The 18,985-nt window shown below is 39.2% G+C and overlaps 1 protein-coding gene across 1 annotated transcript; it reads right to left on the reverse strand.

The window, feature by feature from the left end:
• Nucleotides 1-16,670: 16,670 nt before the first annotated feature.
• LOC142176344 (uncharacterized) lies at nt 16,671-18,337 on the reverse strand. The gene is made up of 3 exons (XM_075243594.1): nt 17,846-18,337; nt 17,346-17,516; nt 16,671-17,297 (listed from the first exon to the last, which is right to left on the reverse strand). Exons 1-3 carry the CDS (start codon nt 18,335-18,337, stop codon nt 16,671-16,673), a joined length of 1,290 nt encoding a protein of 429 aa, XP_075099695.1.
• Between the last annotated feature and the right edge of the window lie 648 nt (nt 18,338-18,985).

Consider the following 18,985-nt stretch of genomic DNA (forward strand, 5'->3'; position numbering starts at 1 on the left):
ATATATGTATTTATATACATGTGTATATATATATATATATACATATATACTTTATGGTATATCATTATTGGTAAAATGAAAAAGGGAGTTGGACCCGATGAGGGTTGCCTACGTATCCCACATTCGGTGAGAATCAAACCGACGTAGTTCGGGTCAAAAAACCAACTAGCTTATTTATTTATTATTATTATTATTATTATTTTATTTTTTTTCTTTTAAAAAAAAGTAAACTAAAATAAAACTCACTCCTCATTCTCAGCTTGCTATTTTTCTCTTTTCTCTTTTCCTTTATTTTTAGCAAAACAAACTATTAAAATAAATATACCCATTTTCTCTTCTATTTGACTTTGTCCCAACATTCAAAACCGGTCATCATGCATGTTTGAAGCAAATAAATGCACAAGCAGTGAGCAGGATGCATCAGGATGGCCTTTTCTGTTTCAGGTTGCTATTCCTAGACGGACCCAACCCCTGTGTTGAGTCCCCTAAGTCAAAAATGCACATGATGCAAATAAGCGTTCCTACTAGGGATCCGGCATGAAGTTGAGTTATTCTAGGTTCAGAACCTGGGTGTTTGTTCTAGACCTGGCTTACCCGAGCGGACAGCTCGAGCCGAGGGGGGGGGCAGCGTACCGGGAATACAGAAGTTTCACCGGCTTAGCAACTTGTCCGAACCTCGTTCTAAGTTGGGATTTGACACTATACAGAAAAGAAGTCGTACGAAGTACACCCTTCTTCGTGATTTAGAAGACTCAGAAAGGATTGGGGTTTCGGCACAGTTTATATACAGTTCACGTAATATCAAAGCGGTAAAAGGCAACCAATTAGCACATTAAGCACAAACATGTAAAAATCAGACAAAACCAAATATAACAATTTATCTAAGCTCGAATTTCTAACCCTGAACTAGTGGTTCTGGGTCTCCAAATCCCCAGCAGACTCGCCAGAGCTGTCACACCTCCTTTTACGCACCCGAGAGGGTACAAGGGAGTTCTTCCAATTAAAGGACAATAGAAACGGGATTGGTTTATTTATTTCAGAGTCGCAACTTGGGAGATTTAGGGTGTCCCAAGTCACCAATTTTAATCCCGAATCAAGGAAAAGAATGACTCCATATTACAGTCTGCGTACCAGAAATCCGGATAAGGAATTCTGTTAACCCAGGAGAAGGTGTTAGGCATTCCCGAGTTCCGTGGTTCTAGCACGATCGCTCAACTGTCATATTCGGCTTATTTATCTGATTTTAAATACAATTATGAACCAATGTGCCAATTTTAACTTTTTACCACTTTATTATTTTTATTTTTAAAGAATGTGAACATCGCTTAAAACAAGTCTTTGGACTGCGTCACATGAAATGCACCCACAATCCGAAACATATTTTATTTGATATTTTGGGATTTGGATCTGGGTCACATGAAATGCACACCCAAGTTTAAGAAAGTAGATTATTAAACACGCGCCTAAAGAGACTATCGTGTTATTATTCTGGGAAGGCCGTGAGATTTTGCTAAACGGCCCGCCCTGGAAACTAAGTACTTTAATGTATACATTTAACGAGGGCCCCGCAGCTTGCGCATTTCATTTGTCGAGGCTCATCTCGTCCTTATTTTAAAAGGGTATCCTATAGCAACTACATTTCTTGTCGCGTTTGTCTCTACTAGTTGAAAACAGAGATAGTCCTAGTTAATTATATGCTTGCAGGTTATTTATAGCAGAATTCCGAGTGCTTGAGCAAGATCAGAAGCACGACCACGTACACAGTCAGCCGAGCAAATATTAAGGGCCCAAACCCAACCCACGCAGTAGCGGTTGGGCCAGGGCCACTGTTTTTCGATGAGAGCCTGCTTGGCTCGCTCGACTTGGGCTCAACCTTCGTGAGGTTGAGATTGCAAGCTCTGTGTTCTTTGTCTTAAAGCATGGTTTACCAGTTATATGAGGCAATTTATCAGAAGGGAAAGAACTTAACTAGTAGTGTACGGTTTTCATGCTTGGCATACATTACAGAATTATACTACACCATTAAACTAAATCTAAGATACAACCTACTGCATTGGGCATACTTTTATCACCAACCTATATACACAGTCTAACATTCAACTACCATACATTGACATTTATTAGGCATGAGGACTATCTCCAGTATCCAAAACAAGAATGTAAACTATTATACATTATATGAGGTCTAACATAATAGTCTATGTATATATAAACATCTGCAGATCTTCTCCTTTACATTCATGCTCAAACTTTTCAAGTTACATTGGTAGTATATTTGTGTACCTGGTATAGAGAACAAAAGGAGGAAGAAAATGATCAGCTGAGTGGTATGCAACAAGAACAACAACAGTAGATAATATAGCCCAACATAGCAACAACCAAACAGCCACAAAGATGAAGTTCACACGTTGGTCGAGCAACAGACAAATAATCCCAGGAAACAGGATGGGAGACAAAAACAATCGAGAAAAGAACCAGAATATTTTGTGCTATAGCCACAGAAATTCAATAACCACCAAAGCTCAGCAAACGACCAACACAGTTTCAAACAATCGGGGAGACTAAAACTCAATGTACAACACACAGAAACTCAATGTAGTAGCAATCACAGCTGAAGATACACGGACTTCTCTTAATGGAACAATAACAGCCCCAGTTAGGATAACCAACTTGGTTTCTTTGTGCAGTTTCTGGACAGTGTTCAGTTACAGTATTTCTGGAAATTTCTTTCTGTTTTTTTTCCAGTTTTCTTCAACTCACAAGACCCCTCTCAAGACTAAAATTTCCAGCCCCTTTTAAATTCTGAAAATAGCTTATTTATAAGCCTACAAACCAGTGCAATCAAGCTGCCTGGATTCTGCCAATTGCAGACTGCCCATACTCTTTAAACCCCATGCCTAAGCATCTTCTTGATGCCAGCCATTTGTTCCCCACGCTTGGCCTTATTGCTTTAATCAAGAGTTATGGGTTCATTTAAGTATTCATTTTAACCCCCATACTCTTGTGTCTTGTTCCCCATTTGCATTAGTTTAATCCTAATTTAGTACCCTACCTGTCAGCTTACTTAAACTAAGCTTTTTTCTGTTTTTCTCGAACCCCAGACTACCCTTGTTAACCTTGATTATTACTGCCCTAAACCCCTTGCAGCATCAGGGCATTTTGAACTTCTGAAAGTTCAATTTCAGAACTGCCCTAGCCTGATTCTTTTAATTGTTTACAATGCAGTTATAAGCTAAATTCAGGCAATGTCGAGCATCCAATTAACAATCAACAGGTTCGTTCACTTTGTACGAATTAGAATATTTGAACATTCAGTCGTAGGAAGTTAATCGACGACGTTTATCAAGTCGACTATACTAATTATAACAGGCAATAATCAATCATTCATATAAACAATACGTACAGGGACCCAAAGGGCATCGGACAACTTTTGTTCAATTACTGGGAACCTATATGAATTATTTATGCGACGACTATCCTAATTGAACATGTATATCACAGAATATATTCAGAACACAAACAGAAAACAATCAACCGAACAAAAGTCTTTAACAGAGATGGAAGAAATTAAGAAAAATAACAGACAATAACAAACAATCACAACAAAGCATGCTAACAACTTAATTATCACTCGAATAAAGCAAAAAAGCAAAGAAAAACTTACCGAAAGATGTCCAAACAAAATTGACCCAAGTCTGACTCAACTTTGACCATTTGAGGCCGAACAAACTTTAATCAGGGTGTTCTCAAACGAAAGCACCTTGATTAAGGTCTATTAGACCTCGAACCCCTGTTAAGACTGGCCGGATTCCGAGATTACTCGTGTTCTAGGTTTTGGATCTTCAGATCTGGTTTTTTAGGAGTTGTGGGTAGATTCGGACCAAACTAAGCTTGGTTTGGTCACGAGGGAGGTCAGGGGACTGTCTAGTGTGAAGATGATGAGGTTTGGTGTAGGTCAGAGTTCGACTCGAATCTTCAAATGAAGATTCGAGATGAAGGAAGGTGATTCGAGGCCAATAGATAGAAGATCCATGTTTAGGACAGTGATGTGGTCCTAGGGTGTTCATGAGGTGGTCATCGGCGTTCATGCCGCCGGGTTCTGGTGGAAAGGAAACTAGGGCGGCTGCTAGGGTTTCGGGGGTTCAGGGCTTGGTGAAGGAGATGAGTGAAGGGGGGGGGGGGGGGGTTCGGATAGGGGGCGTGGGGTGTGAGGGAAGGTTTATATACGGAGTAGAGGATTGGATCCGAGCCGTTAGATCAGATGATCTCAATGGCTTGGATCTAATGGTGAGGGGTGAGACGAGGTCATTTGGCATTAAAACGGGGTCGTTTGGTTTAAGTGAGGGGTTGGGTTGAAATGGTTACTGGGTCGGGTTTGGGAACGGGTTGCTAAAGGGGGGTCCTGGGCCGTTGGATCAAGAGGCTTAGACGGCTCAGATCGACCTGCCTGAAACGGCATCGTTTGAATTAGTGTTTGGGCAGGCCGGACTTGGACTGGACTTGTGTGCCGGTTTTGGGCCTATTTTTGTTTTATTGCTTGGGCCCAAACCGATTTTCATCACTTCTTTTCTTTTGTTTTTTCCTAATTTTAAAACAAAAAATGAAAATAAATAAAAAAAAATAAAAAATGAAATTAAAATAAACAACAATGTAACACTTTAACATAATTATCACACACATATAAAAATATTTAAGTAAGTTAAATCACAACCTAGAACGAACGATGCATATATATTTTTTTGAATTTTCTTTCAACGACCGAATTACGGTTTGATTACCATGACAGACACACTTTGTATTTTGATTGATAAGATCAAATGCAACATGGGCCGAACCACAAATGACTAGCAGCACATGTCATGAAAAAAAAATTGAAAATTTGTACAGCGAGGTCACTGGTCACTATTTTTGTTTTCTTTTGGAGCGATTGTCCGTGAAGCAAAAATCACGTGCTTACAAGAGGTTGTAAGTAAACGTCAATGTCGTTGTTGGGCATTTGTTTTCTTGGAATTATCATTGAAAGACTGAATGAAGTTTGTTTCATGCACTCCCAAGGAGGACGATTGTATGGAATAAGAACCACAGGCCAAGTACTATAGTTTGTTTCCATTGCTCCAAAAGGATTGAAACTATCACTAGCTAGGCCTAGTCGTACATTCCGAGGATCTACAGCAAATTCAGGATGAAGCAAGCAAATGCTTTCCATGCTTGAGAATCCCTTGGATGCCTCATCAATCCATCTTGGTTACCCGCAGAAGAATGCCATCTCATAGACTCAGCAGTTTTAGAGCACACGAATAATCTCTGTAGCCTTGGCTTTAGTGGAAAGTAGCGCAAAATCTTTGCGGGCTGCTTCTTTTTAATGTCCTTCCACCTAGATGTCTTGTACTTTTTGCATTTTTATAAGCCTTCATCTTCCCCAAAATATAAAATACAATCATTTGGGCAAGCATGGATCTTTGTATAATTAAGACCAGATTTGTTGATGGTTTTTTTGGCCTCATACAAAGAAACATGAATCTTGGCATCTTCAAAGGCATCTTTTAACAATTCTAATATCATACTCATCGCTTTGTCAGTCATTCATCACAAACACTTGATATGATACAATTTTACTAGAAAGGACAATTTGGAATACTTCGCGTACCCTTCATATAATGGTTGATTACCATCTTCTACCAGCTCATAGAACTGTGCATATTCTTAATTAAATGTTTCTTCACTATTCATGGGCTCACAAGACACACGAGGCTCATTGACATTGTTCCCTATGAACCCAAATGCATCGTTAATCATGGTTACCATTGGATCTTGGGGCTGCAGAGTCTCTTCTATGACATGTGTGCTCTGAAGCGTTTGTGGCATAGTTGGATTTGATTCTTCACCATTCAAATACCAAACTTTATAATTTTTTGGAAAAGTCTTACAAGTCAAGTGTTCTTCAACTACATTTCTTCTTTGCCACTTGTTAAACCACATTTCGGACATGGACACTTAGTGACACGCCCATCAATAGACCCATACACAAAAGCAAAATCCAGAAATTTTCTAAGCCCATCCGCGTATTCAAGTGTATTTCGTGGTTTGCTAATCCAAGATTTATCAATTGGCATGGCTAGAAAAGAAGATATAAGATAACATCACAATATAAAAATGAAAAGCTAATTCATAGACACTATATGAAAATCAAAAGAATAGTAATCATTTAATCTCACTTTTTAACTTCTGAAGAATAAACGGAAACTAAAGCGAGAAATAAACAAAGAAAAGAACATGTGAAACTTATTCAGGGAAAAACAAAAACTACAACATGCATGACTATTCATATCGTCAAATTAGTTTTGGTTATACCATCAGCATGCATTATTTGATACGTTTTCAGTTAAGTAACTTGCCTTTAGTTCACAAATGAGCAATACTAATTTTTTTGTCATCAACTGTACAACTAATATCAAATTAACCAAGCAAAAGAAAAAAAAAGGAAAGAAAGAGGGATCGTTAACGGATTCAAAACCTAAATCAGTGAAATTCAAACACATTACCTAAATCTAATCTCCTTACATAAAAGCTAATAGATTTGGGAGAATCGTTAACGGATATAAACGTCTTACATTACAGGTATTTGGGTGAATCACTTGTTTAGAGAGAACGAGAGAGAAGGTGTAGAGAGAGAGAAGGTGTACAGTGATTTGAGGAATCGCTGTTTTGGGGCTTTAGTTTACTCTGTTTAGGGCTTTTGAACGAGAGAGAAGGTGTTTTAAATTTTGAATGGATATATTACATTACATTACAGAATAATAACATTAAATGAATTATTAAAAATTTTGTGACGCCGCCATATTATGATATATATTGCGGAGGTTTTGTTGAACCGCCGTTATTTAACCGCCGCAATAATTCCAGTTTTTTGTAATGGAAAAATCTTATCCTTTCTCTGTCCTCAAACAACTCTAATTGGCATATCACTAGCATCACACATAACCTCAAAGGGTTGTTTCCAATCTGGTAACAGAACTACAGGGGCAACCTTAAGGGTGTCAAAATATATCATACAATCACCTGCAAAATTAAACTTAACATCTTTGATCAAACGGTTAGTAAGAGGTTTTGAAATCATTGAAAAGTCCTCTATGAACCATTTATAAAAATCTGCATGGCCTAAAAAAACTTTTATTGCTTTTAATAGTTGTGGGAGGGGAAAATCCTACTATTAGATCAATTTTAGCCTTATTAACTTTTATCCCTTTAGCAATGATTTTATGTCTTAAAATAATTCCCTCTGTAACCATAAAATAATATTTTTTTCCAATTAAGAATCAAGTTTGTCTCTTCACATCTCTAAAGAACTAAAGTCAAGTAGTGAAGATCACAATCCTCAAATATTTTTCCAAAGTGTGTAAAATCATCCGTAAAAATTTCAAGAAATTTTTTGGTCATTTAAGAAAATGTTGTTGGCATGCAACGCTGAAATATAGTAGGGGCGTAGCACAAACCAAATGACGTTCTCCTATAGGCATATGTTCTATGAGGACATGTGAAAGTTGTCTTAACCTAATTTTCAGGTGCAACTGGTATTTTGTTATGCCCTGAATAGCCATCAAGAAAATAGTAAAAACCATATCCTGCAATTATTTCCAACATTTGATCAATAAATGGTAAAATAAAATGACCTTTTATGGCAGTATCATTGAGATATCTATAATCAATACAGGCTCTCTATCCTGTAACAATCCTCGTAGGTATGAGTTCATTATTTTCATTATTCATAATGGCATACCTCCCTTTATTGGTACTACCTGAACAGGACTTACCCAACGGTTGTTTGAAATTGGGTATATAATACCTGCCGCTAAAAGCATGATAATCTACTTTTTTTACCACTTCCTATATTGCATGATTCAATCTCCTTTAGGGTTGGATTATTGGCTTGTAGCTACCCTCCATGAAGATTATATGCGTACAAATTGCTGGACTAATCCCTTTGATATCTTCTACAATCCAGCCTAAAGCTCCTCTATCTGCTTTTAAGACTAGAATAAGTCTTTCTTCTTGTTCTGCAGTCAAAAAAGATGAAATATTTACTGAAAATAATTCTTGCTCAAGATAAATATATTTTAAATGAGTGGGGAGATGTAACAACCCGGTCGGTCATCTTGTGTATTGCAGCCATGTTCCCCTTATTTATCACTTCTTTTATGTTCATTTATGGTTATGTGGCTTGCCAGGGTAGTTGGTTTGGTTCCGGGGATATTTTGGACTAAATTGGGACACTTAGTTCCAAGGTTGGAAGCTTAAGATGACAGAATTGATCGGAGTTTGAATTTTGTGTAGACGACTCCAAAATGGAGTTATGGCGGTTTTGATAGCTTCGTACAGTTATTTTATACTTAGGAGTATGTCCGAATATTGATTTAGTCTGTAAATCATTTTGGCTTGAATTGCCAAAAGATAGAAAGTTGTAGGTTTGGAAGGCTGAGAGGTTTGACCAAGAGTTGACTTTGTTGCAACCAGGCTCAAATTTTTATTCCGGAAGTTGGAATAGGTCCGTTGTGTCACCTATGACTTATCAGCAAAATTTGAGGTCAATCAAAGTTTGGTTGATATGAATCGGTATTAGTTTTAGAACTTGGAAGTTCATAGTTTTATTAGACTTGATTTGGCTGCGATTCTTGACTTTAATCTTGCTTGATGTGATTTGAGGCTTGAACTAAGATTGTATCATGTTATAGGACGTGTTGGTATATTTGGATGAGGTCTCTAGGGCCTCGAGTGTGATTCAGATTGAAATCAGTTTGAGGTTTGGACTTAGAGAAGTTCTGTTTGCTTTAGTTATGGTGTAACTGCACCTGCGAGGTTTTGGCCGCTTGTGCGAAACTGCATAAGTGGCCACATGTGCATAGGTGCGAGGTTTTGGGAGGCTACCTGGGAATGCAGGTGCGAAAGGGCTCCACATCTGCAAGTCCGCATAAGCGGAAATGGGGTATAGGTGCGATGAGGTGTTCGCAGAAGCGGATTTTGTGATGGGCAGGAATTCAGGAGAAGGGGAGGATTAAGCGCAGGTGTGCCTCCGCATATGCGATGCCATGTTCCGCATATGCGGAAGGAGGTGCCCATATAGGAATTGCAAAAGTGAGATTTGGGCCTCACCTGCAGGACAAGAGATGCGGTTAAGTGAACCGCAGGTGCACAAATCGCTGGGCAGAGATATAATCGAGGGTTTGAGCCATTTTTATCATTTTGGACATTAGGAGCTTGGTTAGGGGAAATGTTTTAGAGGGTTTTGGCTACCATTGAAGAGGTAAGTGAGGCTTGATCTCTTTTATTGATTATTATTGTTTACCCATAGATTTGTACACCTAGATTATGTGTTTTTGTGGTGAAATTTGGGAATTTTAGACTATATTATTGGAGAATAAGAATGTAGGATTTGGTGGCCGATTTGTGAATGGAATAGGATGAAATTAGTGTGGTTGGACAAGTAATTGAACGAGCTTTTGGATTTTGTGAATTTCATCGGATTCTGAGGTGCAGGCCGAGGTTGACTTTTTGATTTTGGTTAAAGACCTTAGCTTTATCTTTTGGAATAGTTTCCTATAGGTATTATTGATGGAATTAAGTTCCTTTGGTGAGATTCGAGTTATTTAGAGGCTAATTCGTGTGGCAAGGGTTTGATAGAGCGTTGAGTTGCGCGCTTAGAGATAAGTAACACATCTAAACATGGATTTGAGGGTATTTAACCCTAAGAACTACCGTACATGAAAAATATTGGGGTGACATATGCGCTAGGTGACGAGCATGTGTGCATGCACCAATGTGTTCATGGTTTGGGGAGGCCTTTAGGCTATTTACCGGGCTTGTTTCGCTATCATATCATGTTATCCCAGTGTTCCCTTTACTTATTTGATTATTCAAACTTTGAATCATGTTAGACATTATGTATAGGCTATATGCTAACTATTTGAGACTTGATAGGGCTACTCTTGTTGTTTATGAGTTATATACCTTATTTTCACACATGTTCTTAGTCATGATACTATATCTGTGTATGATATCTCTATATTAGTACTTCTTATTTGATTCCTAGTATGTTGTTGATTTCACTTTAGGGTATTTCTGTTAAACTAAATATTTGAGTTGTGTTTATCTGAGACTTGAATGACAAATGACTGAGTTTGGGGCTTAGAGCCAGTTTAATACTGATTTTAAGGTGACGCGTACGCCATGCCCATATTGAGCTATGTGTTATTGTTTTGGGGTGACGCGTGCACCAAGCCTTACTATTGGGCTAAATGATTATGATTAGAACTTGGGCATGATACGCCCCTCCAGAGTCTGACATGCCAACAATGGGCACAGGCATAGTATTTAGTATTGGCCCCCGTACAATACTAAGTGTAAATATTCTTGATTGATCTACTATGATACTATTGATTTACATGTACACTTGACATGTAGGAATACATATATGCTTTCCTCATACTAACTGATAATTGACATTATGTATCTGTGTTGGGCTTTAACTGTTATACTTGAAAGCATGCCTAAATTTCTCAAAATGTCGTGATGACCCAAAAGGCCATCTTCTACTTTAGAACTTGATTTTGTGCTCCAAGGCCTTAAAACCTCATTTTATTCGTCCTCGACTTGCGTGCGCAGTCCGGACGTATTTCCCGAAATCCTTTATATGAAAAATTTATGAAATAACAATTTTTGGCCTCTGTCAACGTTTTGGGTAAACAAACCTGGACCCGTATTTGGATGATCCCGACAGGTCCGTAGTAAAATATAGCACCTGGGCATATGCCCGGAATCAAATTCCGAGGTCCCAATCCCGAGAAATGAATTTTTGATGAAAATTGTAAAACTAAAATTGTAATGGTTTTGAGAAGAATGGTTAATATTTGATCTCATTGGTATCGAGTCTGTATTTTAATATTATAACTTATCTGTGAAATTTGGTGAGAAACAAACTGATGTGACATGATCCGGACCTTGGGTTGAGAAAATAGAAGTTTTAAAACTATCTTGAAATTTTCATGCAATATGGTGCTAAATTCGTAGTTCTAGGCGTTATTTTGGTGATTTGATCGCACGAGAAAGTTCGTATGATGTTTTAAGACTTGTGTATATGTTTGGTTTGGAGCCCCGAGGGCTTGGGTGAGTTTCAGATAGGCTACGGAGTGATTTTGACTTAAGAGAAATTGCCGGTGTGCTTCAGGTCCTGCAGACTCGCATTTGCGAGCTTCACAAATGCAAAGATCAGGTCGCAAATGCGACATCTGCAGCTGATAAGTTTGGACTTAGACGGGATTTTTCATTCACTCTCTCATTTTTCAAAACCTCAAGAGGCGATTTTCCAAAGGCTTTTTCTTCCCTAAATCATAGGTAAATGATTCTTAACTCATTTCTTTCAATCTTTTACTTCTTTTCACAAGCTTTCATCCTAAAATCCAGAGTTTTTTATGGTGGAATAGGGGATTTTGGATAGAACATAAGAATTCCGAAAATTAGGGATTTGGACCTCAAATTGAGGTCGGATTCCAAAACCAATTATATATTTGGGCTCGGGGATGAATGGGTAATCGGGTTTTGGGGATGGATTGGTTGTCACCTTATCATGCTATATTGGACTATCACAACAAGACCGTGACCTTAGTATTTCCGTGGTTGCCTCGATTAGAATGGAGAGGGACTCCTAGTCATTCTACCAGTAGGGTTGTTTCTTATATGAAGGCTTGGCATATGGTCGAGAAGGAGTATTTCGCTTACTTGGCTTATGTTTGTGATTCTAGTGCGGAGGTTCCTTCCATGGATTCTGTATCAGTTGTTCGGGAGTTCCCAAAGGTATTTCCTACAGACATCTAGGGATGCCACCCGATAGGGATATTGACTTTTGCATTAATTTGGCTCTAGGCACTCAGCCCATTTCCATTCCGTCATACCACATGGCTTTGCCAGATTTGAAATAATTGAAGGAGTTGTTGCAAGATTTGCTTGATAAGGGCTTTATTAGACCTAGTGTCGCCCTGGGGTGCACCGATGATGTTTGTAAAGAAGAAGGATGGGTCGATAAGGATGTGCATAGACTATCGGAAGTTGCCGAGGATTTATGACTTTTTTATCAGCTTTAGGGTGCCAAGGTATTTCGAAGATCGATTTGAGGTCTGGTTACCATCACTTGAGGATTAGGGCATCCGACGTCCCTAAGACAACTTTTCAGACTCGATATGGGCATTATGAATTTCTTGTGATGTCATTTGGTTTGACAAATGCCCCAGCATCATTTATGTATTTGATAAACCGGGTGTTCAAGCCTTATCTAGATTCCTTTGTGATTGTTTTCATTGATGATATCTTGGTCTACTTTTGTAGCCGAGAGGAGCATGAGCGGCATGTTCAGATCGTTCTTCAGACTCTGAGGGATAGCCAGTTATATGCTAAGTTTTTGAAGTGTGAGTTTTGGTTGAGTTCATTTTCTTTCTAGGGTCACTTTGTATTAGCAGAGGGTATTCAGGTGGATCCTAAGAAGATTGAGGCAGTCAAGGACTGGCCTAGACCCAGATCAGCTACAGAGATCCAGAGTTTCTTAAGTATGGTAGGTAATTACTGTCAGTTTGTGGAAAGTTTTTTTATCTATAGCAGCCGCGATGACCAAGTTGACCTAGAAGGGTTCCCCGTACAGATGGTCGGACGAGCGTGAGGCGATCTTTCAGAAGCTCAAGACATATTTGACTACGGTTCCAATGTTGGTGTTGCCCACAGGTTCAGGGCCCCATACAGTATATTGTGATGCATCTCATATTGGACTTGGTGCGGTGTTGATGCAGGGTGGCAAGGTTATTGCATATGCTTCACAGCAGGTGAAGACTCACGAGAGGAATTATCCAGTTCATGACTTGGAGCTAGCAGTCATTGTTCACGTGCTGAAGATTTGGAGGCACTATCTATATGGCATGTCGTGTGTGGTGTTTACGGATCATAAGAGTTTGCATTATTTGTTCAAGCAGAAAGAGCTCAATTTGAGGCAGAGAAGGTGGTTGGAGCTGTTGAAAGACTATGATATCACCATCTTGTATCATCCTGGGAAGGCCAATGTGGTGGCCGATGCTTTGAGTAGGAAGTCAGCTAGTATGGGTAGCCTTGTTTGTATAGTCGCTCGGTCTTTCTTGTTTGAGCATATCAGGGAGCGGCAGTATGGAGACCCTTATTTGCTTGTTCTTAGAGACCTAGTGCAGCACAGTGATTCCAAGCAGGTTACAGTTGGAGATGATGGAGTTTTGAGAATGCAAGGTCGTATTTGTGTTCCTAATATGGATGGGCTTTGTGAGTTGATCCTAGAGGAGGCCCACAGTTCTCGATATTCTATTCATCTGGGCGCCGCTAAGATATATCAGGACTTGCGGCAGCATTATTGGTGGAGGAGGATGAATAAAGATATTGTTGCATATGTAGCTCGGCATTTGAATTGTCAGCAAGTAAAGAACGAGCATCAGAGATCTGGTGGTTTGCTTCAGAAGATTGAGATTCCTGAGTGGAAGTGGGAGCGTATAACTATGGACTTCATTGTTGGACTCCCATGAACCCAAAGGAAGTTTGACGCAGTTTGGGTTATTATGGATAGACTGACCAAGTTATCGTATTTCATTTCTGTGGCAGTTTCCTATTCTTCGAAGCGGTTGGCAGAGATGTATATCTGTAAGATCGTTCGTCTTTATGGTGTACCCGTGTCTATCATTTATGACCGAGGTACACAGTTTACCTTGCATTTTTTGAGGGCAGTACAACATGAGTTGGATACACATGTCGAGTTGAGCATAATATTTCATCTTCAGATGGACAAACAGTCCAAGCGTACTATTCATATTTTGGAGGATATGCTTCGCGCCTGTGTTATTGACTTTGGAGGTTCTTGCGTTCAATTCTTACTGTTACCGGAATTTGCCTACAACAAAAGTTATCAGTTGAGCATCTAGATGGGCCCCTATAAGGCATTATATGGTAGACGGTGTCGATCCCAGTTGGATGGCTTGGGCCAGGGAAGGCTCATTTATTAGTTACAGACTTAGTATAGGATGCCTTGGATAAGGTTAAGATCATTCAGGATAGACTTCGTACAGCTCAGTCCAGGCAAAAGAGTTATGCCGACCGTAAGGTTCGTGATGTGGAATTCATGGTCGGAGAGAGAGTGTTGCTTCGGGTGTCACCCATGAAGGGTGTGATGCGGTTTGGGAAGAAGGGAAAGTTAAGCCCTAGGTTCATCGGGCAATTTGAGATCCTTGATCATGTGGAAGAGGTGGCCAACAGACTTGCGTTGCCACCAGGCTTATCAGCAGTGCATCCAGTGTTTCATGTGTCCATGCTTCGGAAGTATCACGACGATCCATCCCATGTGTTAGACTTCAGCACTTTCTAGCTGGACAATGATTTGACCTACGAGGAGGAGCCGGTAGCTATTCTAGACCGGCAAGTTCGTCAGTTGAGATCAAGAGTTATCCTTCGATTTTGTAATGACCCGACCGGTCATTTTGAGCTTTTGCACTTCACTTGCCAGTTCTCGGGCATGACTAGCCCTATGTGATGTATTAAGACTGATGTAAATCGCTGGTTTTGGTTTTCAGATTAATCGGAAAGGATTTAGAAGAACAGTTCTCAGTTTGAAGCTTTAAATTTGAAAGGTTTGACCAAGTTTTTCACTTTTTAGTATTCGATCTCGGATTTGGATTTTAATTATTTGGTTAGCTTCGTTAGGTAATTTTGGACTTGGGAGCCCGTCCGGAATGTATTTTGGAGGTCCGTGATAGATAGAGGCTTAAATTGGCGAAATTGAAAATTTGGCATTTTCCGGTCGGCAATGGAAATTTTGATATCGGGGCCGGAATAGAATTCTGGAAGTTGAAGTAGGTCCATTGTATCATTTGTGATGTGTGTGCAAAATTTTAGGTCATTTGGACGAGGTTTGATAGACTTTTTGATCGAATTCGGAATTCAGAAGTTTTTGGGATTCTTAGGCTTGGCTCCGATGATGATTTGATGTTTTGATGTTGTTCTGAGCGTTTAGAGTGTGGAAAAAAGTTTGGATGATGTTATGGGATATGTTGGCATGTCTGGTTGAGGTCCCAAGGGCCTCGGGTGAGTTTCGGATGCTCAACGGATTAATTTTTGGTCTTTTAACTTGGTAGATTTTCTGGTGTTGTTGCAGAAAATTCTTGTTCATCATGTTTGCTGTGGGGTCCCGCGTTCGCAAAGAGTAAATGGGGAAGCTGAGGAATTTGTTCTATGAGTTCGCGAGGAGGAGGACACGAATGCGGAGGTTGAGTAAAGTGTTCTATGCGTTCTAGATCAATGGGCCGCATTCGTGAAGGGTAGTGGCAGCTGGGGACCCCAGGTCCATTTGGTCTATGCGTTCGCGTGTCAGGGAACGTGTTCACAAAGGAGTGAGTTGGTAAAGCTTCGCGATCGTGAAGCTGTGGACGCGTTCGTGAGGGGCATTTTTTGAGGCAGGCGAGATTAGTCTACGCGAACGCGAGAGGACCGCCGAGTTCGCATGGAAGGAATAACTGGGCAGTCAGATTATATTTAAAAATTGAGGGTTTAAATCCAATATCACAAAAAAACCATTAGAGAGCTCAGGAGAAGGTGCAATTTGAGGAGATTTTCAGTGGAGTAACTGGGGTAAGTATTCTTCACTCATATTTGGTTTAATTCTATGATTTAGTCTTGAATTTCATCATTTAATATGAGAAATTAGTGTGGAAATTGGAGAAAAATTTCAGAATCCTTTTGGGGATTTGAATGGGTAATTGAGTTCGGATTTTGATGAATTTGTTATGGGTAGACTCCTGAGGGAATAAGGATTCTAGTTTTGTGGTTTTTATCGAATTCCGAGACATGGGCCCCGGGGTCGGGTTTTGACCAATTTGGGGATTTTGATGTAATTTGATTATATTTGAGTGAACTTTGTTCCCTTAGCATATTTTGATGGTTATAAACTGATTTTGGTTAGACTCGGGGCTTTTGGAGGCGAATCGAGAAGCAAGGGCGTCGTGGGCAAGAGTTTGGCTTGACTTGAGGTAAGTAACGCTTCCAAACATGGTTCTGAGGGTTCAAAACCCCAAGCTATGTGTTCTATGATTACTATTGATATGACGCAAATGCCAAGTGACGGGCGTGTGTGTCACACCTCCTTTTTCTACAGCCTCGAAAAGGGGTATAAGGGAGTTTTTTCAATTAAAGTGACAATAACCTAAACGAGATTATTTATTCAAATTCAGAGTCGCCACTTGGGATAATTTATGGTGTCCCAAGTCGCCGGTTTAAAATCCTGAATTGAGGAAGTTGACTCTTATTTATGGTCTGCGAACACAGAAATCCAAGTAAGGAATTTTGTTAACCCGAGAGAAGGTGTTAGGCATTCCTGGGTTTTGTGGTTTTGGCACGGTTGCTCAACTATTTTTTTTGGTAATTAGTCAAATTTTATTTACCAAGGGAATAATATGTACAAACAAATCAAAACCCCTAAAGCTGAACAATTCCAACTTTAGCACAACTATCTCCTTAACCTCCCCCCATCCCTTTTTACAACATGTTTCCAATCAAACCTAGGGGTAATAGTTCATATTTCTCAAAACTCTAGATATCCTACTATTCCATTGTCCTCTTCCATGTATCTCTTATACTAGCAATTTATGGAGGCCTGCAACACTTCTTTCTTTGTCTAAGAAAGTTCTTTGGTTCCTCTCTTGCCACAGATAATAGATACAACCAGCCATCATCATCCTAAATATACCAGCTTTGGCATTTTTTCTTTTAGCATGATTGATTGCCCAGTTAACTTCTTGACTCCATCCCATAGGTAATATGTTGATGCCTTGCCAGTTGAGCAGTTTGGTCCATAATTCTGCAGAGAACTTGCAGCTGAAGAACAAATGTTCTATGGATTCATCTTCAGTGTTGCATAGAGGACACACTAAGTTTGTTACTACACCCCACTTAAGCAGTCTGTCCTTCGTATATATTCTCCCAAGAGCTACCAGTTGCAAGATAAAAGTCCATTTTTTGCATCCAGGATTATTACACATTAGTCTTCTCCAGCTAATCTTGTGGAAGTCACCTTTTAACATGTGATAGAACTTCTTAATTGAGAACTGAGTAACATCCATCATATCTTCATATGTGTAGCTAGCCGCTTCAACTGTCTCCTTTGCCTTAAACACCTTGCTCACCATCCAAGAAGCATTTCTAGGTTTAATCTCCCACAAGTGATTTCTCTTCACATAATAGTTATGGACCCACTTGATCTATAATTTTTTCTTACATAAATCCCATAAGTGTTTGCATATAGCAACCTTATTCCATATATGGATATCAATCACATTAAAACCTCCAGCTGATTTGGGATAGCAGACTTTGTCCCATGAAACTAATACATTCTTGGTTATCTCGTTTCCCCCTGTCCAGAGAAATCTTTTGCACATCGCTTCAATTTGTTGTATGATCTTTTTTGGCATGATAAATATCTGGCACCAAAACGTTTGAATAGAAAAAAGAATAGTTTTTATCAGTTGTAGCCTTCCTGCATGGGATAGAAATTTTGAAGTCCATGAAGTGATTTTTCCTACCACGCTGTCTACTAAAGCATGACATTGTGAAACTGATAACCATTTAGTACTGAGGGGCACTCCTAGATATCATACGGGTAGTTCACCTTTAGGGATTCCCAAAACATCCATAATTTCCTTCTTCTCATCATCAAAACTCCACCAAAGAAGATGAAACTTTTATGCTTGTTGACTGTTAAACCTGAGGCATGGGAAAATTGCAGAAAATAGTCACATAATAATTTTACTGATCCCCTATCACCCATGCAAAACAATAGAAGATCATCGGCAAACCCAAGCTGCACTATTTGCATTTTATCACATCTGGGGTGATAGTTGAAATCATGTATTTTCCTTAAGGTCTTCAGGTTTCTGGTTAGGTATTCTATTGCTAATACAAAGAGAAATGACGACAAATGATCTTCTTGTCTTAGTTCTCTAATGGCATCAAAAGGTGGTGTTGGTTTTCCATTCAGTAGGATAGGATAAGACACTGTATTGACACAGCTCATAACCCATTTTACGAGCATATCCGGGAATGCCATACCAATTAGAATTTGTTCTAGAAATACCCACTCAAGAGAATCATACGCCTTTTGCATATCCAATTTCATTGTACATCTTGGTGAAATTCCTTTTCTTCCATAACCCTTAACCAATTCATGGCTAAGTATTATATTATCTGTGATCATCCTGCCTGGCACAAAAGCCGACTGGAAATCATCCACCAAATCGTTCATAACTGTGTGTAGCCTCTTCGGTTGCTCAACTATTATTATTGACCTAATTATCTGATTAATTACATATTTTAAACCTATTGTGCATTTTTAATCTTTCACCGCTTTTAATTATTTATGGAATTATTCAAGAACAAGTTACGATTGTCATACACTTATTTTTTTGGTACACATTATGAATTGTGTCACAAGAACCGTACCCACGATCTACAACATGTTTAATTTATTAAAAAGATTGAATTGTGGTCGGGTCACATAAATATACCCCCGGATTTTAGAAATTAAAGCATCACAACTACGTCACGAGAAGCGTATCCCGTAGCTATGACCATTTATTTAAAAGCTCAATTTCATAAACTTTAGCGCCGGATCCCCTTTAATCTAATTTGACGTAATTCAGTTGAAGAATAGTAACCCAATTTCTATACTGTGACAAAATCATGTTCAGTTATAACCAATTCAAGTAAACACGAGCAGATTACCGAGAGAGCAAATTCAAAACTACGGAGAACAATTACAGAATCAACGGGATCATATCACCAAATAAATAATTAATATTAAGCTTGCATAAAACGAATAGAGGATGAAAGAGTTGAACCTCAATATAGCCGAAAAATTGATTATTTCACTACTTTGAACTCGAGATGTAAC

This window comes from Nicotiana tabacum, chromosome 3 (genome assembly GCF_000715075.1).
Source record: "Nicotiana tabacum cultivar K326 chromosome 3, ASM71507v2, whole genome shotgun sequence".
Classification (NCBI taxonomy): domain Eukaryota; kingdom Viridiplantae; phylum Streptophyta; class Magnoliopsida; order Solanales; family Solanaceae; genus Nicotiana; species Nicotiana tabacum.

Coding starts and splice junctions, on each gene's coding strand:
- LOC142176344 (XM_075243594.1), bottom strand. CDS start 18,337: ATGAACGATTTGGTGGATGATTTCCAGTCGGCTTTTGTGCCAGGCAGG. Junction 17,517..17,845: donor GCATGGGTGATAGGGGATCA/GTAAAATTATTA, acceptor TTTTGGTGCCAG/ATATTTATCATGCCAAAAAA. Junction 17,298..17,345: donor ATATCCATATATGGAATAAG/GTTGCTATATGC, acceptor AAAAAATTATAG/ATCAAGTGGGTCCATAACTA.